We start from the raw sequence: 25,755 nt of genomic DNA on the forward strand, positions 1-25,755 counted from the left end.
AGCGTTCGGGCTGGAAGTGCCTAGGCCGCTCGGTGCTTTGTGCTCCTTACTCCTCCCCAGCCACATCTGGCCGGTCCTGTAATCATCTTACATCATCCTCTGCAGATCCCGTGCTTTCACAGTTCACCAGTGAGCCTGGGCATAACCACTAAGGGCATCGGCTTTGTTTGCAGCAGTGCGCATGCGCACAAAGCCGATGCCCTCAGTGGTTATTGCAGTGCTCATGCCCAGGCCTGCACGTTGTCTTAAGGATGAATTTCTCTGATTTAGCATCAACCAAACTATTTACTCTGAGCTTGCTTTGAGATGTATAGCTGTGGCCTTCACAATTTTGCAGAGAAAAGAATAAAAGCACAAAACTACCTGATGTATAATACTTTTCACACAGCGAATGGGAAGACCCTGATAGTTTGACTTGATGATCCATTTCAATAAGTGATGACCCAGAACTTCAAACACCATACAGACATCTGATAATATGTTAAGGTTAAACATTACAGCAATACAAATGCGCCTGCAACTTAAATAGGAATTTCATCACCATAATTCTACCACGCATTTGTCTTTCAGAGAAAAGCTAAGTAGAATTCTGCTGCACAGTGAGATTAAGATATTTTCCTAAATAATTTTAAAAGCACTGGAATATTTAAAATATTTTTTTTTTAAAAAAAAGCATTCCCTCAGGGTGCACATGATGTTCCGAAGGTGCAGGGGTCCCTGTTGCACTCCAATCACTAGTTGCATTGATTACACACATAATCCAGTGTTTGGCTGAGCAGCAATCCCAGCCATATCCTCTAGTGTCGAGAAAGGATTGCAGAGCGGACACTGCACCGTTGGAACAGCGGGAGTTTCCGCTATTTTTTACAGTATGTGCAGCACAGGGTAAAGCTTTTTTGTTGCAGGAATTACTCCTTTGATACTAATTAAATTGAAGGCTTTTAAAAAGTATTCTGTATAAAAAACTGCTAAAAAAAAAAAAAAAAAATGAAGGGAACACTTACAGGGGTTGTCCCACGAAAATTTTTCTACAGTTTTCAAACCAGCACCTGGATCTGAATACTTTTGTAATTGCATGTAATTAAAAAATTTTAGAGAAAAGGTATAGTGGCTCACCCGTCTCAATTTTTTGTTATTAGGTGCTCGGTTATAGGCCCACCCCTCGGCCTTTTAGTATCAATGGACAATATTACAGAGTATTAACAGGCACCCAATCACCTAGAGCTGCATTGAAGATTAATTCTTTAATACATCAAATATATCATATATAAATAGACAATTAAATTAAATATACACTACAAAAAAAAAAAAAAAATATATATATATATATATATATATATATACACACACACACATATATATATTAAAAAGATATAAAAATTGAAAAAGTAAAAAAGGTAAAGAATGCAATAGACGTGTTCACATCAGAAGTTCATAAGGTGGTCACTTATTAATTGTATACACTCACCTAAAGAATTATTAGGAACACCTGTTCTATTTCTCATTAATGCAATTATCTAGTCAACCAATCACATGGCATTTGCTTCAATGCATTTAGGGGGGTGGTCCTGGTCAAGACAATCTCCTGAACTCCAAACTGAATGTCAGAATGGGAAAGAAAGGTGATTTAAGCAATTTTGAGCGTGGCATGGTTGTTGGTGCCAGACGGGCCGGTCTGAGTATTTCACAATCTGCTCAGTTACTGGGATTTTCACGCACAACCATTTCTAGGGTTTACAAAGAATGGTGTGAAAAGGGAAAAACATCCAGTATGCGGCAGTCCTGTGGGCGAAAATGCCTTGTTGATGCTAGAGGTCAGAGGAGAATGGGCCGACTGATTCAAGCTGATAGAAGAGCAACGTTGACTGAAATAACTACTCGTTACAACCGAGGTATGCAGCAAAGCATTTGTGAAGCCACAACACGCACAACCTTGAGGCGGATGGGCTACAACAGCAGAAGACCCCACCGGGTACCACTCATCTCCACTACAAATAGGAAAAAGAGGCTACAATTTGCATGAGCTCACCAAAATTGGACTGTTGAAGACTGGAAAAATGTTGCCTGGTCTGATGAGTCTCGATTTCTGTTGAGACATTCAAATGGTAGAGTCCGAATTTGGCGTAAACAGAATGAGAACATGTATCCATCATGCCTTGTTACCACTGTGCAGGCTGGTGGTGGTGGTGTAATGGTGTGGGGGGTGTTTTCTGGGCACACTTTAGGCCCTTTAGTGCCAATTGGCCATCAATTAAATGTCACGGGCTACCTGAGCATTGTTTCTGACCATGTCCATCCCTTCATGACCACCATGTACCCATCCTCTGATGGCTACTTCCAGCAGGATAATGCACCATGTCACAAAGCTCGAATAATTTCAAATTGGTTTCTTGAACATGACAATGAGTTCACTGTACTAAAATGGCCCCCACAGTCACCAGATCTCAACCCAATAGAGCATCTTTGCCCTGGATGTGCATCCCTCAAATCTCCATCAACTGCAAGATGCTATCCTATCAATATGGGCCAACATTTCTAAAGAATGCTATCAGCACCTTGTTGAATCAATGCCACGTAGAATTAAGGCAGTTCTGAAGGCAAAAGGGGGTCCAACACCGTATTAGTATGGTGTTCCTAATAATTCTTTAGGTGAGTGTATATGATTCTTAATCAGGTAAGTATAAAACATGATTCCTATCTTATGAAATACGTACATACGTAAAGTAGATGATATCCCAAAAAACATCCAGAGAATGATAAATAGCATTACTCGTTTCAAAAATTTTATCAAAAATAGTCCAAATATTCTTAATTCATCCAATGATTGTTCCAAATGTCCTTAGTATATCCAATGATCAGTGTATATAACTTAAAATAGCTGTAAATGATCAATAATGTCACTTAATCATGATTTAATTTCATTTGTAAATCAGTGTTCATGATTGCAGGTAGTTTGTGATGTTACTTAGTACAAATAAAAAAAAACCTTAACGCCCAGCGCCGTACATGTACGGCGCAAGGTCCACGGGGCTCTGTTTAACGATCGGGAGAGAGGTAAGGGCAGCAAAGAAAAGAAGAACATCTGGAATAGCTGAACAGATTTTTTGTTTCATTTGCAGCTGTTCCAGATCCCTAAACCACCATCCGTCCCTGTGATTCAGAATACCGGAATGCCGGATCCGTCGTTCCGGCATGCGCAGATCGGTAAAAATGTGAAAAAATGTACAAGACGGATCCGTCGGTCCGCATGACAAGCGGAGAGACGGATCCGTCCTTGCAATGCATTTGTGAGACGGATCCGCACCCGGATCCGTCTCAAAAATGCTTTCAGTCAGCGGCAGATCGGCGGGCAGTTCCGACGCAAGTGTGAAAGTAGCCTTAGTCCTAGTAAATAATTATTTTTTCACAAATATGTGGTTTGAAATGCTTTCACAAGTATTTCTGTCTTCTGTGAAACACCTGTTTGCTGAAAAGTACTCTTTCCACCATTTAAAATGTTCATACGGGGGTGCTCTTTCCGAAATGGGGTCACTTGTTGGGGTTTTTGATTTCTGGGGACCTCAGGAACAGTGATGGCCAGCGCAGATTGGCCAGCGCTGCAGCAAGGGACACGCCTCATACAAGAAATCACTCCAGTACAGCAGAGGGAGCGCAGACACCGGAGCCTATACCGGGCGAACGGAGCGGCGCCCAGACATACTAGTAAGTGCAGGGGGACCCCTGGGCGCCGCTCTGCCCACTGATATAGTTAGTTTTTAGTTTGTAGAGTAGTGAAAGGTCCTCTTTAAGTCATGGCTGCCATGGTATATTAGTGAGCAGCATTATACTCACATGCGCCGTTGCCGCCTGTCACTACCAGAGCTTTGGGACGTTCTCACAGCTCTGTTTCTCCACCCCTGTGAAGATGTCACTACTAGAGCTGGGAGGCGTTCTCACTACTCTGTTTACTTCTGGTTTCTTTCACCACAGCTGTCCTTCATGTGTTTGATTTCCCTCTCTTTATATCACCCCTCCTCCTATGATAGGATGTGGATTATAGTTCTCACTTCAGTTGTGGCTCTTGCTTTGGTTTCTTCACTTGTAGCTATCAGTCCACTGGACCTGTGTTCTGCTGCAGCTAGCACTCCGGATTTTGCCAGCCTGTCCTTGGATCCGTCTTCTCTGCGGCTACAACACCTTCAGCTAAGTCTGCAGACATTGTTGTATTCCTGTTTGTTTTCTGACTGGATCTGAGGTGGCCACGGTTCCCTCCATATACTGCGTAGGGCACTGGTGGCCGTGCCCCTTCCACTATTGTAGGGGTTACAGTGGTCATTAGTCTTAGGCACGTGGGCATGCCTCGTTATGCCTTTCGGCCTGATGAATGCTCCGGCCGTCTTTCAGCATTTTGTTAATAGTATTTTCTATCATTTAATGGGGAAATTCGTATTGGTATATCTTGATGATATTTTGATTTTTTCCCCTGATGTTCAGACCCATCAGGATCATCTTTTTCAGGTTCTGCAGATTCTGCGGGAAAATAAATTGTACGCCAAGCTGGAGAAATGTCTTTTTATGGTATCGGAGATTCAATTTCTGGGTTTTCTCCTCTCTGCTTCTGGTTTTCGCATGGATCCCGAGAAGGTCCGTGCTGTACTTGAGTGGGAGCTTCCTGAGAATCAGAAGGCATTGATGCGCTTTCTGGGTTTTGCGAACTATTACAGAAAGTTCATTTTGAATTATTCCTCTGTTGTCAAACCCCTCACTGACATGACAAAAAAGGGGGCGGATTTTTCCTCTTGGTCGGAGGAGGCGCTTGCAGCCTTTTCTAAGATTAAAGAGAATTTTGCGTCTGCTCCCGTCTTGGTGCATCCCGATGTTTCCTTACCTTTTATTGTTGAGGTGGATGCTTCCGAGGTGGGTGTGGGTGCGGTTTTGTCCCAGGGCCCTTCCCCTGCCAAGTGGCGACCCTGTGCCTTTTTCTCTAAAAAACTCTCCCCGGCAGAGAGAAACTATGATGTGGGAGATAGGGAGTTGTTGGCCATCAAGTTGGCTTTCGAGGAATGGCGCCATTGGTTGGAGGGGGCCAGGCACCCTATCACCGTTTTTACCGACCATAAGAATCTGGCATACTTGGAGTCGGCCAGGCGTATGAATCCGAGACAGGCCAGATGGTCTCTGTTCTTCTCCAGATTCAATTTTGTTGTTACATTCCGACCTGGGATAAAAAATGTGAAGGCTGATGCTCTCTCTCGCTGTTTTCCGGGAGGAGGAAACTCAGAGGACCCGGGTCCCATTTTGGCGGAGGGGGTAGTTGTTTCTGCTCTATATTCCGATTTGGAGGCCGAGGTCCAGGCTGCCCAGACTGAGACACCTGCCCGTTGTCCTTCTGGGAAGTTGTTCGTGCCTCCTGAGCTACGTCACAAACTCTTTAAGGAGCATCATGATACGGTTCTTGCTGGTCACCCCGGGAGTAGAGCCACGGTGGATCTCATTGCTCGGAGATTTTGGTGGCCGGCTCTTCGTAAGTCGGTGGAGGGTTTTGTGGCTGCTTGTGAGACGTGCGCTCGCGCTAAGGTCCCTCGTTCACGGCCTTCAGGTTCCCTTCTCCCGTTACCCATTCCTTCCCGTCCTTGGACACACCTGTCCATGGACTTTATCACCGATCTTCCTCGTTCCTCTGGGAAGTCGGTGATCCTGGTGGTGGTGGACCGTTTTAGCAAGATGGCTCATTTCGTACCTTTCCCTGGTTTACCCAATGCTAAAACGTTGGCGCAAGCTTTTGTCGACCATATTGTTAAATTGCACGGCATTCCCTCTGATATTGTTTCCGATAGAGGCACGCAGTTTGTGTCCAGGTTCTGGAAGGCTTTCTGTTCTCGCCTGGGGGTTCGGCTGTCCTTCTCTTCTGCTTTTCATCCGCAGTCGAATGGTCAGACTGAGCGCCTCAATCAGAATCTGGAGACATATTTGCGCTGTTTTGTTTCAGAGAACCAGGAGGATTGGTGTTCATTTCTCCCTCTTGCTGAGTTTGCGCTGAACAACAGTCGTCAGGAATCTTCTGATAAGTCACCATTCTTTGGTGCATATGGGTTCCATCCGCAGTTTGGTACATTCTCGGGAGGGGCTCTTTCTGGTTTACCTGAGGAGGAGAGATTTTCCTCGTCTTTGTCTACCATTTGGCAAAAGATTCAGAGTAATCTTAAAAAGATGAGTGAGAGGTATAAGTGTGTGGCTGATAAGAGACGTGTGCCTGGTCCGGACCTGAATGTGGGTGATCTGGTGTGGTTGTCTACTAGAAACATTAAGTTGAAGGTTCCCTCCTGGAAATTGGGTCCCAAGTTTATTGGGCCTTATAAAATCTTGTCAGTCATCAATCCTGTTGCCTTCCGTCTTGATCTTCCACGGGTTTGGAAGATACATAATGTATTTCACAGATCTCTCTTAAAACCATATGTCCAGCCCACGGTACCCTCCTCTTTGCCTCCTCCTCCAATTTTGGTTGATAGCAATCTGGAGTTTGAGGTTTCCAGAATTGTGGACTCTCGCATGGTCCGCGGTTCTCTTCAGTACCTCGTTCATTGGAAGGGTTATGGTCCTGAGGAGAGGATGTGGGTTCCGGTGTCGGACATTAAAGCCACTCGCCTCATCAGGGCATTTCATAGGGCTCATCCTGAGAAGGTGGGTCCTGGTTGTCCGGAGTCCACCCGTAGAGCGGGGGGTACTGTCACTACCAGAGCTTTGGGACGTTCTCACCGCTCTGTTTCTCCACCCCTGTGATGATATCACCACTAGACCTGGGAGAGGTTCTCACTACTCTGTTTACTTCTGGTTTCTTTCACCACAGCTGTCCTTCATGTGTTTGATTTCCCTCTCTTTATATCACCCCTCCTCCTATGATAGGATGTGGATTATAGTTCTCACTTCAGTTGTGGCTCTTGCTTTGGTTTCTTCACTTGTAGCTATCAGTCCACTGGACCTGTGTTCTGCTGCAGCTAGCACTCCGGATTTTGCCAGCCTGTCCTTGGATCCGTCTTCTCTGCGGCTACAACACCTTCAGCTAAGTCTGCAGACATTGTTGTATTCCTGTTTGTTTTCTGACTGGATCTGAGGTGGCCACGGTTCCCTCCATATACTGCGTAGGGCACTGGTGGCCGTGCCCCTTCCACTATTGTAGGGGTTACAGTGGTCATTAGTCCTAGGCACGTGGGCATGCCTCGTTCCGCCTTTTGGATCCGGGCATGTGCTTTAGCAGAATAGGGAAAGCGTTGAGGGTCGGACAGGGGTCACCCTTTATCCTCCCTAGTTCTGGGTCCAGTCAGTTGCTCTGTACTGTGAATTACTATCGTTGCTCGCATACACCCGTGACACCGCCAGGCGCTCCTTCTTCTGTATGTGCGGCGCATTGCTAATGCTTATAGCATTAGCAATGCGCCGCACAGACCTATGAGAAGAAGGAGCGCCCGACGGCCACGGCGCACGTGAGTATAATGCTGCTCACTAACATACCATGGCAGCCAGGACTTCAGTAGCGTCTTGGCTGCCATGGTAACCGATCACTGGGACTCCGGTCGGAACTGCCCACTGCCACCAATGATTGGGGGGGGGGGGGGGGGACCCTGTGGCCACTGCCACCAATGATTAATACTGGGGGGGGGGGGGGGGCGCACTGCCCACTGCCACCAATGCAGAGACTGAAGAACATTCCTGGCACCCGACCTCTGACAGGACGCTGTGATCCGCGCAATTAACCCCTTAGGTGCCACACCTGAGGGGTTAATTGCGCGGATCACAGCGTCCTCTCAGAGGTCGGGTGCCGGGAATGCGAGTCACAGAATTCCTTCCCCCACGCCGAACTGCTAAGAGCGCCGCCGCAAGTGGCCAGCAGGTATCGGGGACATTTGCACGAGTACAAGTATCCAGCAGGTATCGGTTCATGCTGGGGCGGGCGGCCGCGGACGCAGATTTAGAAGCGGTCAGCGCACATGACCGCTTCTATGACGTCACAAAATACTGCGTTAATTAGGAAACAGCGATATCGCCGTTTTTTTTTTAATACAGCGGTATATCGCCCAACCCCATTTCCACTTTAGGGGTATGTCAGGATGTGTTCAATTGCAAGATGGCGCCTGTCAATTATTCCAGTGAAATCTGCCTTCCAGATTCCATTTGGTGCTCCTTTCCTTCTGACCCCTGTGGTACACCCATATAGCAGTATATAAGCATATATGGGGTATTGCTGTAATCAGGAGAAAATAGGCAATAAATTAGGGGTACATTTTCTCCAGTTTCCCCTGGTTAAAAGTAAAAAATTTGGGCCTAAAGTCATTTTTCTGGAAAAAAAAATTATTTTTAATTTTCACAGCCAATTCCATGAATCACCTTTGAGGACAAAGTTCTCACTACATATCTTGAAATATTCCTTGAGGGGTGTAGTTTCCAGAATGGGGTCACTTTTTGGGGGTTTCCACTCTAGGGTTACCTCAGGGTGTCTGCATATGCGACATAGCTACCAAAAGCCAATCCTGCAAAATCTGTCCTACAAAAAGTCCTATGGCGCTACTTCCCTTTTGAACCCTGCCACGCACCTATACATCATTTTTTGAGCACATATGGGGTGTTGGCGTATTCAGGGGGAAATGGGGAACAAATGTGGGGTGCATTTTGTCCTGTTACCCCTTGTAAAAGTGAAAAATGTGGGTGAAAAGCAACTTTTTCTGGAAAGAATTGTAATCTTTCATTTTAACAGCCAAGCGTTTCCTAATTCTGTGAAACGCTGATGGGTCAAAGGGCTCACTACACACTTTGAAATATTCCTTGAGGGGTGTAGTTTCCGGAATGTTGACACTTTTTGAGGGTTTCCACTGTAGGGCCACCTCAGGGTGTCTTCATATGCGACATAGCTCCCAATTACAATTCCAGCTAAATCCGCTCTCCAAAAGCCATATGGTGCTCCTTCCACTCTGAAGCATGCTATGCGCCCATACATCAGTTTTTGAGCACACATGGGGTCTTTCTGTAAACTCCAGATTCAGAGTAATAGATTGAGGTTTTTTTGGCTGTTAACCCTTGATGTCTTAGAGGAAAAAATAGAAAAATCCCATTTTTATTTAATTCTCGTGGGGCGACTAAAGGGTTAACAAAGTCTGCAAAATCAGTTTTGAATAGCTTGAGGGGTGTAGTTTCTAAAATGGGGTGATTTATGGGTGGTTTCTAATATGTAAGCCCCAGAAAGTGACTTCATAACTGAACTGGTCCTGAAAAAATTGGGGTTTGGAAATGTTCTTAAAAATTTTAAGATTTGCTTCTAAACTTCTAAGCCTTCTAACGTCCCAGAATAATAAAATGTCATTTTCAAAATGATCCAAACATGAAATAGACATATGGGGAATATAAAGTAATAACTACTTTTAGAGGTATTACTATCTATTATAAAAGTAGAGAAATTGAAATTTGCAAATTTTTCAACTTTTTGGGTAAATTTGGTCTTTTTTTTTTTTTATAAATAAAAATGAAATTTTTTTACTCCATTTTACCACTGTCATGAAGTACAATATGTGACAAGAAAACAATCTCAGAACGGCTTCGATAAGTAAAAGCGTTTTAAAGTGATTACCACATAAAGTGACACGTCATATTTTCTAAAAATGGCCTGGGCAGAAAGGTGAAAAATGGCAGGGTTGTGAAAGGGTTAAGAATCAATGTTCATGGTTATCTGTTGTTTTTCATCTCCTTTTCAAGATGCAGATATACCTCTTATTTATTGCACATATACCGTTATAGTTAATAACTAGAGTGGATATTATTGGTATAGTGTAATGTAACTTTCTTTCACTATTATTGGTTAGGCTACTTTCACACCTGCGTTAGGTGCGGATCCGTCTGGTATGTGCACAGACGGATCCGCACCTATAAATGCAAACGCTGGTATCCGTTCAGTACGGATCTGTCTGCATAACTTAGTAAAAAAAAAAATCTGTGTAAGGCCGAATGCACACGGCCGTGTTCCGCGGCCGAGAGCGGTCCGTGGTATGCCGGGCTGAATTCCTGTTCAGAGCGGGAGCGCACGGCATCATTGGTTGCTATGACGCCGAACGCTTCATGCCGCCGCTGCACTACAGCAATACACTCGTATGGTCTATGATTACTGTACAGCAGCGGCGGCATGAAGCGCACAGCGTCATAGCAACCAATGACACCCTGCGCTCCTGCTCTGAACAGAAATCCAGCCCGGCATATCACAGACTGCTCCCGTGTGCATTCGGCCTAAGTCAAACGGATCCGTCCTGACTTAAATTGAAAGTCAATGGGGGACGAACAATTGCACCATATTTGTGTCAATGTAAACGGATCCCGTCCCCATTGATTTACATTGTAAGTCAGGACGGATCCGTTTGGCTCCGCACCGCCAGGCGGACACCACAACGCTGCGAGCAGCGTTTTGGTGTCCGCCTCCAGAGCGGAATGGAGGCGGAACGGAGCCAAACTGATGCATTCTGAACGGATCCTTATCCATTCAGAATGCATTGGGGCAAAACTGATCCGTTGGGGGCCGCTTGTGAGAGCCCTGAAACGGAACTCACAGGCGGACCCAGAAACGGCAGTGTGAAAGTAGCCTAAGAATGTCTTCCCAGGGTTTATTATCTGTGGGAGCAATGTGTATTGCTCTCAGCCAGATCTTCTGGCTCCCCGTGTATCAGCTTATGCAATGACTTTGCTTGGCTTCCTGCGTGTTGGAGCTCATTGCTTACCCTCCGATGCAGCACACTGTTTATTGGTAGTACCGGAGTCTTTATCCAGCGATTTAGTTTTGCTCTCAAATATTGCAGCTGTAATGGTACCGGGGATGTCTTTTTGGATTACATTAATTACACCATACGCGTTTCGGAACTGCCGGATCCTTCTTCAGTGGCTCATACATGTAATCCATTTTCCTCTACTATTTATACTAAGTTCTTGGGTGGAGCAAAATTTCTCTAAGATCCAGCAAAAAAGTGGAATGGATCCTCCAACTTCACATACACTATAGGATAAATCCTAAGTTGAATGGTTAGCATAATGAATAATATATCAAGTGTCAACAGTGAGCAACAAGGCATTGGGACATATCATTCATCTTGATATATCAAAATATATAGATTGTGGAGACATATTTTTTTGATGGACCCATATTTAATTAAACTCTTGACACTTAAACTTCGGGTACATCAATGGTTTAGGGCATGGATGCTCAACCTGTGGAACTCAAGCTGTTGCAAAACTACAACTCCCAGCATGCCCTAATAGCTGTAGGCTGTCCAGGCATACTGGAAGTTGTAATTTTGCAACAGCTGGAGGGCTGCAGGTTGGGCATCTCTGGTTTAGGGGATACCTGCAACCCAATCAGTCTGCACAGGTAGTCCTGCTCCTCCAGGATTGCACATCCATATGTGCCGTTGTAAGAAGGATTGCTGTGTTTCCCAGTACAGTCCCAAAAGCATGGAGAAGAAACCAGAACACAGGCCATTATACGAGGAGTGCCGAACAGAGTAAAAAAAAAATATTACCAACAGAGCATCAGGTGAAGTATCTGCTCCTTTGTGTGAAGTGGAACAGAAAACGCATTGCCAGAGCCCGAAAAAATGACCGCCAGGTGGCTACTGGTCTACATGCGTCTAAACAGACTGTCAGAAACAAGACTCCATGAGGGTGGAATGAGGGCCCAACGCACTGTAGTAAGACCTCTGCTCACTGCCCAGCACTCTACAGCTCGATTGTTTTTTTGCCACAGGATACCAGAACTGGCAGGTCCGCCACTGGCACACTATTCTCTTCACAGATGAGAAAAGGTTCACTCTGAGCAAATGCGACAGACATGAAAGTCTGCAGATGCCGTTATGATTGTTATGTTGCCTGTAACATCATCCAGCATGACCAATTTGGTGGTTGGTCAGTGGTTGTCTGGGAAACATATCCTTAAAGAGTCCCACAACCTCCATGTGATAGCTAGAAGTACTCTGAATGCCGTTAGGTACCAGGCCCTAGGTTCCTTCTGGGGCAGGACAATGTCAGGTTTATGTGGCCAGTCTGTGTAGTTCGTTCCTGAATAACAAAAGGTACTGATGCCACTGACTGGACCTCATGTACCACAGACCTGAAAGCAACGGAGAATCTCTGGGACATTCTTTATCAATACATTCAATGCTGCCAAGAAGCTCCACTGACAGTTCAGGAATTCACTTCTGCCCTGATGCAGGTTTGGGAGGAGATCTACCAGGACATTATGATTTAAGTATTTTCTTAATTTTTTGGAGCAGTGTAGATCAAAGGATAATTCAGAGAGATGAAGCAGCACAGCAGTAAAAGCAATGGTGCTCCAGTGATTAATGGATCTCTATTTGTTCACCCAAGTGACAGACATGGTCAAATAAATGAAGATCCACTAATCACCAAGGTGCTGCCTCTCATTTTTTGCTGTATACAGATGTATAAATGTTCCTTAAAAACAAATTACAAATCACCTCTTAGACCAGCACCTATAACTAGAACACAGCCTCCAAAGTGAACGAGAGTACAGTCGTGGCCAAAAGTTTTGAGAATGACACAAATATTAGTTTTCACAAAGTTTGCTGCTAAACTGCTTTTAGATCTTTGTTTCAGTTGTTTCTGTGATGTAGTGAAATATAATTACACACACTTCATACTTTTTAAAGGCTTTTATCGACAATTACATGACATTTATGCAAAGAGTCAGTATTTGCAGTGTTGGCCCTTCTTTTTCAGGACCTCTGCAATTCGACTGGGCATGCTCTCAATCAACTTCTGGGCCAATTCCTGACTGATAGCAACCCATTCTTTCATAATCACTTCTTGGAGTTTGTCAGAATTAGTGGGTTTTTGTTTGTCCACCCGCCTCTTGAGGATTGACCACAAGTTCTCAATGGGATTAAGATCTGGGGAGTTTCCAGGGCATGGACCCAAAATGTCAACGTTTTGGTCCCCGAGCCACTTAGTTATGACTTTTGCCTTGTGGCACGGTGCTCAATCGTGCTGGAAAGTGCATTGTTCTTCACCAAACTGTTGTTGGATTGTTAGAAGAAGTTGCTGTTGGAGGGAGTTTTGGTACCATTCTTTATTCATGGCTGTGTTTTTGGGCAAAAATTGTGAGTGAGCCCACTCCCTTGGATGAGAAGCAACTCCACACATGAATGGTCTCAGGATGCTTTACTGTTACTGTTGGCATGACACAGAACTGATGGTAGCGCTCACCTTTTCTTCTCCGGACAAGCCTTTTTCCAGATGCCCCAAACAATCGGAAAGAGGCTTCATCGCAGAATATGACTTTGCCCCAGTCCTCAGCAGTCCATTCACCATACTTTCTGCAGAAGGTCAATCTGTCCCTGATGTTTTTTTTGGAGAGAAGTGGCTTCTTTGCTGCCCTTCTTGACACCAGGCCATCTTCCAAAAGTCTTCGCCTCACTGTGCGTGCAGATGTGCTCACACCTGCCTGCTGCCATTCCTGAGCAAGCTCTGCACTGGTGGCACTCCGATCCCGCAGCTGAATCCTCTTTAGGAGACTATCCTGGCGCTTGCTGGACTTTCTTGGACGCCCTGAAGCCTTCTTAACAAGAATTGAACCTCTTTCCTTGAAGTTCTTGATGATCCTATAAATTGTTGATTGAGGTGCAATCTTAGTAGCCACAATATCCTTGCCTGTGAAGCCATTTTTATGCAACGCAATGATGGCTGCACACGTTTCTTTGCAGGTCACCATGGTTAACAATGGAAGAACAATGATTTTAAGCATCACCCCACTTTTAACATGTCAAGGCTGCCATTTTAACCCAATCAGCCTGACATAATGATCTCCAGCCTTGTGCTCGTCAACATTCTCACCTGAGTTAACAAGACGATTACTGAAATGATCTCAGCAGGTCCTTTAAAGGGATTCTGTCATCAGAAATGACCCCTATAAGCTAAACATATGGCGATGTCCCTTGTAAAACACAGAATCCTAAAGAGAGTTTATCAAATGCCCCTGTGGCTCTATATTCCTAAAAAAGCGGTTTATATCACCTGTCAATCACTTCAAAATGTGTTTAAGGGGACGTCTCATGGTGAAAGGTGCCCGGCTGCAGCCATGTCGTTTAGGTGCCCAGCGCCGCCTTCTTAGCTGAAATCGCCGCCCTCCCTTTCATGCGATCCGCCTACCTCACGTCATCACTGCCTCTCTAACCACCGCTCGCTTCATCCAGATCCCGCGAGCTTTGAACCAGGCTGTAGGAGGTTGGATGGCTGGGATGGGCTGTAATAGGGCAGTCAGTGGAGGTTCGAGCGAAGTGCGCCGGCCGGCACATGCGCACTTCGCTATACGAGGCCCCTGTCAGTAGTCCGCACGGGGGCATCAGGATATACCTAGTGCGCACGCACGGGATCTGGATGAAGCAAGCGGTGGTTAGAGAGGCAGTGATGACGTGAGGTAGGCGGATCGCATGAAAGGGAGGACGGCGATTTCAGCTCAGAAGGCGGCACTGGGCACCTAAACGACATGGCTGCAGCCGGGCACCTTTCACCATGAGACGTCCCCTTGGACACATTTTGAAGTGATTGACAGGTGATATAAAATGCTTTTTTAGGAATATAGAGCCACAGGGGCATTTGATAAACACACTTTAGGATTCTGTGTTTTACAAGGGACATTGCCATATGTTTAGCTTATAGAATCCCTTTAATGACAGCAATGAAATTCAGTGGAAAGTTTTTTTGGGGATTAAGTTAATTTTCATGGCAAAGAAGGACTATGCAATTCATCTGTTCACTCTTCATAACATTCTGGAGTATATGCAAATTGCTATTATAAAAACTTAAGCAGCAACTTTTCCAATTTCCAATATTTATGTAATTCTCAAAACTTTTGGCCACGACTGTACACCGTGCATGCGGTGTCACCCTTCATTAATTTCTATGGGGCTAAAGAAAATAGCCAAACGCTGGCTTGGCTATTTTCGGAACTCTCATAGAAGTGAACGGAAAGTACAATGTGCATTTGCAGTACGTGCTCTTTCACTTGTGGGGGTCTGTTTTGGAGATAGGTGAAGGTTCCAGAGGTGAGACCCGCACCTATCTGACATTGGTGGAATATTGCTAGACTATGCCACCAATGTCCCAGATGATACCCTGATGCCTTAAAGACCTGGAGATTAAGTTGGGCATTTCACAAACAGACCATAATCGACCATGTTTATTCTGCAAAGGATACGTATGCCGTTCATTCCAGAAATTTTGAAGTCATCAATTAATTGCACCACCATGTCTTTATTTGGATCTCCAGGGTCACTTTCACGTACCTGCAAGGAAAAAATAATTCACACTGTAAACAGAAATAAATAATTTGCGAAGACTGCCACCATCGGTACATTGTACAAATGCTCATGTATTGCAATAATGCTCTCTTAACACGGGAATGTTTTTTCAGGGAAAAAAAGACATTTACTGTCCTGTTCCGAAGCAATATAAGCCAACTGAAGGTTAAAGGGGTTTTCCAAGACTTTTCTACAGACCTATGGATAGGCAATTAGTATCTGATCAGTGGGGGTAGGACACCTGGGACCCCCGCCGATCAGTTGTTTGAGAAGGCACCAGGGCTTGCACTTGCACCATTGCCTTCCTGCAGTTTAGTCTTACACGATGTGACGTCACATTTATTGGTCAAAAGGCCTAGGCGGAGCTCAATCCCACCCACTTCAACTGGGATGAGTTGCACCTAGGCAATAGCGAGATACTAAGCACAGCTTCTGTACAATACACGGCACTGTGCTTGGTGAACTGAGAGAAGGCAGGGGTGATACTGCAAAGGTCGGTGCCTTCTCAAAAACTTGATCGGCAGGGGTCCGGGTGTCAGACTCAAATACTTATTACCTATCCAGAGCTCATCAGTATAAAAGTCAGGTCATCGGCATAAAACTCTTGGAAAACCCCTTTATTGGGAAAAGTCGAATAAATAGTTAAATAACTCCAAATGGAGGACTACTGCTACCAATGAAGTGCCTATTTTCTGAAAGGGGTTGTCCTCGAATGACCACTAATCATTAGTGTTGGGCGAGCATGCTTGGCCAAACACCATTTTGACTCGAGCATCGCCATGCTCGGCACATCGCGGTGCTTGGCCCACCGAACACGGCGTGTGCTGGAACGCGATACTCGAGTCTACTCCCCGCATGTTTGTTGGCTGCGTAGCAGCCAATAAACATGCGGGGAAGTACTGGCACTCACTGTAATGTCGTAGCCATGTTGGGGGAAGTGGCCATGCTGCTGATGGTGCACGCAGAGGCCGTGGCGAAACTGTGCCTGCTGCCAGAGCACAAGAAACACACTCATCCATGATACCTAGATTCATGTCCCAGTTTGCAGGGAGGCGCAGGACACCACTCTCAAAGTCATACTAGTGTGACCAGGTGGTCGGTTGGATTGCAGCAGATAATGCTTCCAGTCCGTTAAGCACCACCCTGTCTTCCACAAAGTCCAGTCTCAGTAGCCAAGAGTCTGGTAAACAGAATCCTCACCCTGATCCTCCTTCCTCCCACCATAGAGATTCTTGGCAAACAAGTGATCCCACACTTGGATATCCCGAGGAGCTCCTTTCATCTCCATTACTTTATTTGGGCCTCTCGCCAATCTCGCTTGAAGAGGGACATAAGGAGATCTTGTGCACGGATTCCCAAACTCTTGAGCATTCACAGTCAGAAGATGAGGACGGTGGGGAACGGTAATTAGTGTTTCATGAGGTGGATGATGAGACACACTTGCCAATAAGTCAACGGCAACTAGTGTCTCAAGAGGTTGATTATGAGGATGAGACACAGTTGTCAATAAGTGAACTTCTTGTTAGGTCAACAAGTCAGGAGGATGAGCAGAGTGAGGAAGTGGAAGAGGAGGTGGTGGACGATTAAATCACTGACCCAACCTGGGAAGGTGGAAAGCTGAGCAAGGACAGCAGTACAGAGGGGGGGGGGGGGTCCGCAGCACTGCGACAGGCTGGAAGAGGCAGTGAGGTGGCAAAAGAGAGAAGGCAGGCCACACCAAACAGGCCCGCAGCTGTTCCCGGGAGCACCCCCTTGCGGCAATCTCCCTTGCCAAGGGGTAGGTGTTCCGCAGTCTGACGCTTTTTTGGGGAAAGTGCAGACGATAAAATTCTTCTATGTCATTTGCAACCTGTGCCGTACCAAAATGAGCAGGGGCGTTACAACTAGCAACCTCCCCACCACCAGCATGATCCGCCACATGGCATCAAAGCACCCTAATAGGTGGGCCAAACGCCTGGGTCCACAATCAGTGTCTACAGGTCACACCACCGCCTCCTCTTCCCCTGTGTTACGTGCTGGCCAATCCCTTGTCCAAGACGCAGGCCCCGATGCCTCCTGCCCTGCACCTGGACCTTCACAAGCACTATCAGCTAGCACATCCACTTTTGTGTCCCAGCACAGTGTACAGATGTCCATACCCCAAGGCCTTTGAACGAAAGCACAAATACTCAGACAACCACCCACAGGCCATAGCACTAAATGCGCACCTTTCCAAATTGCTGGTCCTGGAAATGTTGCCATTTAGGCTTGTGGACACTGAGGCTTTCCGCAGCCTGATGCGGCGCCCGTCCCTCGTTACTCTGTTCCCACCCGCCACTATTTTTCCCGGTGTGCCGTCCCCGCCTTACACCAGCATGTGTCCCGTAACATCACCCGTGCCCTGACCAACATAGTTATTGGGAAGGCCCACTTAACGACTGACACATCGACAAGTGCTTTTAGCCAGGGACATTACATTTTCCTGACGGCACACTGGGTGAACGTTGTGGAGCCCGGGAGCAAGTCGCACCCTGGGATGGCACAGGTGTTAGCGACGCCAAGGATTGCGGGCCCTACTTCCATCAGGATTTCCACCACCACCAGTCAGTAGCTAGAAGCAGTGTAGAACTGCAGTGGGGAAGCGGCAACAGGCCGTGCTGAAACTAATTTGTTCCACATGTTTACCAGGCTTTGTGAGCAGCAGAGGGCAGTAGTGGAATACCAGCTGCAACATGGTCGTCGCCTTTCCAGTCAACTTCCACTCTTCACAAGCGATGAGTGTGCATGGATGTCTGACCTCTGCGAGGTTTTATACAAATTTGAGGAATCAACACAGATGGTGAGCAGCGATGCCGCTATCAGCGTTATCAATCCCACTTCTGTGTCAACTGAAACGCTCGCTGCTCACAATGAAGGCTGATGCTTTGCATGTGGAAAAGGGGGAAATGGGGGAAGACAGTACAAAGGGTGATAGCCAGACCACCCTCAGTTCGTCTTCTCAGCGCGAATTGGATAATGAGGAGGAGGAGCAGGAGACGGTTGCCTCCGCTACAGAGGGTAGTACCCATAGCAGGTTTATTCCATCTCTTCAGCGTGAATGGGCCGAAGAGGAGGAAGAGGATGTGGAGATTGAGAGTCATCCTCCTGATGAGCACAGCAAAGTCTTGTCTATTTGGACTCTGGCACACATGGCTGACTTAATGTTATGCTGACTTTCCCGTGACGGGAAGTTATACGCATTTTGGCCAACACCAATTACTGGTTGTTCACCCTTCTCGACCCCCGCTACAAAGAGAACTTCTCATCTCTCATTCCTATGGTGGAGAGGACTAGCAAAATACCAGAAGGTCCTTGTGGAAAAATTGATCCAAAAGTTTCCAGCTGACAACGCTGGAGGCAGAGTACGTAGTTCCTTGGGCAACCGAGGAGGAGACTAGAAGAACACAAAACAGTTCCAACAGAGGCAGGGCAACACTCTCCAAGGTCTGGGACAGTTTCATGACACCCCGCCAGCACCCTTACCCTGATGCACGGCTTAGTGTCACAAGGAGGGAAAAGTTTTGGAAGATGGTGAAGGAGTACGTAGCAGACCGTGTCAGCGTCCTCAGTGATCCCTCTGTGCCTTACAACTATTGGGTGTCCAAGCTGGACATGTGGCACGAACTGGCGCTGTATGCTGCCCTGCCGCCAGCGTTTTGTCAGAGCGGGTATTTAGTGCTGCTGGGGGCATAATAACTGATAAGCGCATCCGCCTGTCAACTGAAAATGCTGACAGGTTGACTCTTATCAAAATGAACAAGGCCTGGATTGCCCCTGATTTCTCTACTCCACCAGAGGAAAGCGGCTGAACATAAAGGCACTTTAAATGTGTCTTTTATGATGTATTGAATACACTGTATTCCCATGCGCCCCTTCCACGACAAAAAACGGTATATGGTTCAATCTTCCTTTTCTCGTCCTTCTCCTCCTCCATCATATCAACATGCTTATTAGGTTGCCCTTGCTCCTAATGTTTTAGAGGGTCAGCTCAGCAGCAGACCCTCACTCCTAATGTTTTAGAGCAGGCATGCTCAACCTGCGGCTCTCCAGCTGTTGTAAAACTACAACTCCCACAATGCACTTCTGTAGGCTGTTAGGAGTTGTCGTTTTGCAACAGCTGGAGGGCCGCAGGTTGAGCATGTCTGTTTTAGAGGGTCAGCTCAGCAGCAGGCCCTCGCCCCTAATGCTTTAGAGGGTCACCAGCAGGCCCTTGCTCCTAATGTTTTTGAGGGTCACCAGCAGGCCATCAATCATAATTTTTCAAAGGTGTGTATGATGCCATCCTTTTTATGTGTAATAAAGGGTGAATTTTGAGTTGCAGGTTCCTTGTACTTTTTGGCAGCCCTTTAACTTAGTACAGAGGCCCTCCTTTATGTGATATACAGGTTGTATCAGAGTGCCTCTTCCTTGTAATTTTTGGGAGCACTTTATATACAAGTAAATATACAGGAAAGAATGTTTCCTAACAATTTTTCCTCTAAAATCGAATTTATCTTCGGTTTTGTGCGTATTATTGTCAGTCTGTAAAAGTGGCGTACTACTCGGACAACATCGTTTCCGGCAGCGACCTGGGAGTCAAAGATGCATCCAGACATCCTCCCCATGCTGTTCCCGAACCATTTCAGTGGTGTTTCCATCAATTTGTGACCTTTTCCTGAAAACCAGACACCCTCCCCTCTTCAGAGCAGGGGGTGCCTGGTTTAATGCTCTGGTTCTCATACTGACTTACAGTGAGCTCTGGTGATCTGTAGCGCACCCGAGCATCCCAAAGTGTTCTACTCGAGCACCAGAGCACTTTGGAGCTCGATCAACACTACTAATCATCCATCTATAGGATATGTGGTGGGGGTCTGACTGCTGGGACCCACATCAATCACCCGTATCCCTTGTCTGAATGGAATGGCGACTGCTACTCCATTCAAAGTGTGTAGGATACAGAGCTCAGCTTGCCCCATAGAATTTGAATAGAACAGCAGTGTGCATGTGAACACTGATCCATTCAAATTACTCGTTTTGATGCAACCCATAATCTTATTGGCCTCAGCCATCAATATCAGATCAGAAAGGAAGGGGGGGGGTCTAACACCCTAGCACACTGCCTATTAGGCTCCATTCACACGTCCGCAACGTGTTTTGCGGTTCCACGGAGCCGCAAAACACGGAAAGCGGCAATGCGCGTTCCGCATTTTGCAGACCGCACATTGCCAGTACTAATAGAATATGCCTGTTCTTGTCCGCAATTGCGGACAAGAATAGGACATGTTCTATTTTTTTGCGGAACGGAAGTGCGGTGTGCTGCCCCATAGAAAGTAATGGGTCCGCAATTCCGTTCCGAACAAAATTGCGGACGTGTGAATGGAGTCTTAGCTGTTTGGGAGTAGATCTGGCACTGGAGATAATCACCAAAACTACACTGCATCAGATCTACTTAAACAGCTGATCGGAATGTAGGATTTTCACCAATCTGATACTGACAAACTGTCCTAGGGATCGGTCAGAAATTGTTAGATCTCAGGCAAGCACTTTAAAAAGGTACTTTGCTAGAATAACATATTTTAAGTGTAATGTTAAGAAATAACTGATCACATTCAATTGTCAGAAATAAACAATTTATCCCAGGGGAAGGGGGGATTGTGATTACCGGTATATACTGTAGCAAACATTATTAAAGATATTGAGGATTAAATAAAAAAAAATCCTTCAGCAGTGAACTTACACATCTGAGCAGCTTAATCTCATCCAAAGCAGTCTCCGTATAGTGTTGAGCGCTTTTTACGACTTTCATTGCCACAAATCTCTTTCCCCTAGAAAATGTATAATTTTACATATGTGTTGATGACATAAATAAAATACTCTTTCCAATGTAAAGGAAAACTTAATTCAGAAACTACAGGTGAAAAATACATATTTCATATGTCCATATTCCTTTCTGTAAAAAAAAAAAAAAAATGATAATATCAAAATCTGCAGTGGGGTCTTTTTTCTGACGCTCCTTGACCTTTGTTAATGGTAACACTTTTGTAATGCCTTCTATGGCCACAGACCAACAGCTAATATTCATTACATTATTATATAGGATTGCCGAGGAAGGCACATTAATCCAATTTTAAAGATGAGAAATCTCAGTCTCTGAACATCTAGAAGTAATTAACATCGAAAAACCCAACTATGGAGTTTTCCTTTAAATATGTTTGTCCTTAAATAAGACAAAGTAAATTATGCTGCAACTGCCCTTGTTATTTGTTGTATATTAGACTATGTCAAGACATCTGGTACCATTATGACGTCAATAACACGTGACTGCGGCAGTCAAACACTGGGTGCACTGAAACCGTGCAACCCTTTTAATTAGAGCACATTTTGAGAAGCTTTCCAAAAATCTTTTAGTCTTTGTTTAGGGTTGTTTCCATAACAAAAAATTTTGATTTACTTTCGATACCATAAAAAAAGTATTGCAATACTCGATACCATGCGAAAAAAAGAAAAACACCATAAAAAGCCGCGTGCATTCCGCATTTTATGGAACGTCCGGCCCATAATAGAACAGTCCAATCCAATTTTTTGGGGGGACAAGGTGACAAAAAAAAAAGGTGAATTGCGCAGGTTTTATTTTGTTTTTTTTCTGTTATGGCGTTCACCGCATAGGACATTTTTAAAATATTTTAATAGTTTAGACTTTTCGGAAGTGGTGATATGTTTGTTTATTTATTGTTTATATATTTTATATGTAAAATTGGTAAAGGAGGTGATTTAAACTTAATATTTATTTATTTTAAACTTTTTTTAGTTTTTTTTGTTTACTTTTAAATTAATAACTATTTCCCCCCTTAGGGGCTAGAACCTGGGATCTTTTAATCCATTTTCCTATTCACCCTAATAGAGCTCTATTAGGGTGAATAGGACTTTACACTCTCCCTGCTGCTTTGTGCTCTGTGCACACGGCAGAAGGGAGATTACCATGGCAGCCAGGGCTCCGATCAGAAGCTGCTACTGCCACCAATGAGGAACTGCCACCAATGATTTTAAATACTGGGGGGTGGGCGCACTGCACCACCAATGATAATTAACTTTTAATACAGGAGGCAATTGCGGCACCTGAAAGGTTAACTGCCGCTGATCGCAGCTCCCCACCAGCTACCGCCTATTGGATTTGTATTAAACGCACAAAGGGGGATAGGGGGGGGGAGAGAGAGAGAGAGAGAGACTCCTTCTCCCCTGTGCTGAGGGGAACACTGAGCGCACCGAGAGCGGCACGCTCCATGTTCTCTGATACTAGACAGCGCAATAGCGAAGCTTAGTATTGAAAAAAAGTCATATCCCGGTATCGAGGTCGATACCAGACAAAAGAATCGATTCGGATATCGCATTTTCGATACCCAAACAACCCTAATACAAAGGGGGAGATTTATCTAGCCCTCTGCTCCTGAACTGTGGTGACAAAAAGTCAAAATTTTCTGCGCAAGCCCCCTTTTCCACAAAACAAGGTCACTTGCCCCCACTCTCTGCCATGCTTGCCACGTTTGTCAAAAGTAGGTAGGATATTATGGGCAGACCCATTTAGAGTACCATTAGCATTACATCACATTACTATGCCAACGCAAACTACCAGTACATTTGTACTGGAAGAATAACTAAGGCAGTATCAGAGGCTGCAGATAAACACCGGACTTAGGCCTCATGCACACGGCTGTTGTTTTGGTCCGCATCCGAGATGCAGTTTTGGCGGCTCAGATGCAGACCCATTCACTTCAATGGGGCCGCAAAAGATGCAGACAGCAGTTCATGTGCTGTCCTCATCCGTTGCTCCAGTCCATGGTCCCACCCAAAAAAATATAACCTGTCCTATTCTTGTCCACGCTTTGCGGACAAGAATAGGCAGTTATATTAAAGGCTGTCCGTGCCGTTCCACAAATTGTGGAGCGGACGCCATTCGTGTTTTGCGGACCGCAAAACACACAACGGTCGTGTGCATGTAGCCTTATTCTCCAATCAAAAATAACTGATCTCTGACGGTAGTGACACAAACGGATCAGAAGAACAGAAAGCTAAACGGTGATGTGAAGTTGGCCTGACCAAGTTTTTTAGGAAACTGATGCAAAAACAAATCCCAGTTTGAGAATCCTATAACAGAATATGGTCTCTTGTGAGAAAGTATATTGGAGATTAAACGAGAGGCCTTCCTATTTTAGTAAGAGCTATAAAGAAATGTTAGTGGCATAATAAATTATTCAAGAAAATAGAAAATCTTACTGCATGTCCCAGCAGAGCCACACTGTGGAGAAATGACCCCATCCTAGCTTCCTAATAACGTGGTAACGACCATTAAACAGATCTCCTATTTTCACAGGATGGTAGCCACCTGTAGGAAAAAAAAAGTTCCAATGAATGTTATACACAAATCACGGGGAGTTACATAAAAGCAGTGTTTAATAGTTTGGCATAAATCACATGATCAGATGCGAACCTCCATTGTAGCAATATTTGTTGTATGTTATGTGGAAGGCGCCATCATCCAAGTCCAGTGTCGCCTTTCACACTTAAAGTGGCTTTGCCACCAGTATTAACTCTATTAACCAGACATACTGACAGGTAGGGCTCCCCATGCTGATTAAAATAATATATCTTTCTTTGGTCTGTATGAGAAACAGCTGCAGATATCTGCGTTTTTATTTTATATACAAATGAGAAGAAGTTCAAGCACCAGGAGGCGGTCTGAATCCTTTGAGCACTGCTTTGTAAAATCCCATGTGCTTTGCACATTCCCACCTCCCCTTGATTGACAGGGGTAGACATCAGCATGCAGAGGGCAGAGCTGCATCTTAGCATCTACATATTATATACACTATGTACTATAGCTTCACCACATTGAGATCTGCTCAAAAAGCTAATCTACATATTACTGCTTTATTCACAAGCACAATACATGATTATAAATACACCAGTAATAAGTGTTAGCTTATAAGAAAAGAAAAAAAATCTATCTTCTCTATGTGTTAACCGCCTGAATAAAGTACATTAAGAACATTTTATTGAACAACAATTAAAAATTGGTTCTCCACCAGATACAACAATCAGGCTGCTGGTGAGAGTCGGAGTATAGAAAATGTATGTATATACTATCTTCTCAACTCCCACCGCCATAAAACGTCTCCCTTTTATTATGTGGGAGCTACTTAAAGCCCACAAGAGTAGTGGGGTGACTAGGTCCAAACCAGATAATGTCCGGTCTACCCTTCTATCCCCAGTATATATCCTGGAGTGAAGGATTAGACCCCTGGTATTATTTAGATGGACCAACCACTGGGTCACCGCTGCACTATATGAGCGGCTCTGCACTGATAATGATCTATAAAAACTGAACATAGGAAGGCGCATTTATTTGCTCGACGCGTTTCCCTGCCGATATTAAACTGTATTTCCTCAGGAGCATACAGCAACCAAACACAGAAGGTGTTGTTCAGACATATTGCTACATCACTCTGATGGTGAGTGTAGTGATAGAAACATATACCATGCCCGCCTGTCTCTGATATCTTGCAAGCAGACTTGAATCTAGTATAGCAAACTCTGCACGCCTCTGATGGCAGAAGAGTAGAGCCTCCGGCCCTCATAGGAGATATACTGGGGATAGAAGGTTAGAAGGATAGGCCGGACATTATCTGGTCTGGGGCTGATGGCGCTGGCTGGGGGACATGATGATGGTGGCAATGGAATGCGGCTGATAAACAAAAAATATAGTTTTCATAAAGCAAATTTTAGCTTTACGTTTTTTATTATTCGAGTACTCGATTAATACTCGATTGCTAAAATAATCGTTTCCTGCAGCCCTAGATGTCATCAAGCTGTGTGCCTGTTTTAGTCAACTCGCCTGCATGGAGCAGCTTACACGTGTGGAAGATGAGGAGGAGAAGGTGCTCACAAAGAAGACCAGTGCGAAGTCGGTCATATGGACCTGGTTTGGGTTTAAAGGGGTTCTCCGGGTTCAGAGCTGAACCCGGACATACCCTTATTTTAACCCAGGCAGCCACCCTGAGGATAGCATCGGAGCATCGCATGCTCCATAGCTCTCCTTTACCCTGCGCTAAATCACGCAGGGCATGGGCTCTTTTGTTTAGCATAACACACTGCCGGTGTGTTCGGTGACGGTGACAGTGTGTTCGGTGACGCTCTGATGGGCGGGCTTTAGCGCTTCCCTAGCCGTTTTACTGGCTAGGGCAGCGCTAAATCCCGTCCATCAGTGTCGGTGACATCACCGGGCTTCCTGGCAGCACCATGGAGAGCCCGGTACGTCACCGGATCGCCAAAAAATGCTTTTGCCCTGCGCGATTTAACGCAGGGCAAAGGAGAACATCGGAGCATGAGATGCTCCGATGCTAGCCTCAGGGGGGCTGCCTGGGTGAAAATAAGGGTATGTCCG

At 45.4% G+C, this 25,755-nt stretch overlaps 1 protein-coding gene across 5 annotated transcripts in view; it reads right to left on the reverse strand.

The window, feature by feature from the left end:
* SRPK2 (SRSF protein kinase 2) overlaps positions 1-25,755 on the reverse strand; it is a 149,488-nt gene that overhangs the window by 38,883 nt on the left and 84,850 nt on the right. For all 5 annotated transcript variants that reach the window (XM_040412672.1, XM_040412647.1, XM_040412639.1 and 2 more), the window contains exons 3-6: positions 23,589-23,697; positions 21,055-21,142; positions 15,218-15,305; positions 364-470 (exon numbers count right to left, since the gene is read on the reverse strand). In XM_040412672.1, coding sequence (XP_040268606.1) covers positions 364-470; positions 15,218-15,305; positions 21,055-21,142; positions 23,589-23,697 — 392 coding nt within the window. The remainder of the gene's footprint in view (positions 1-363; positions 471-15,217; positions 15,306-21,054; positions 21,143-23,588; positions 23,698-25,755) is intronic.

The sequence above is a fragment of the Bufo bufo genome, chromosome 1 (genome assembly GCF_905171765.1).
Source record: "Bufo bufo chromosome 1, aBufBuf1.1, whole genome shotgun sequence".
NCBI classification, from domain to species: Eukaryota; Metazoa; Chordata; class Amphibia; order Anura; family Bufonidae; genus Bufo; species Bufo bufo.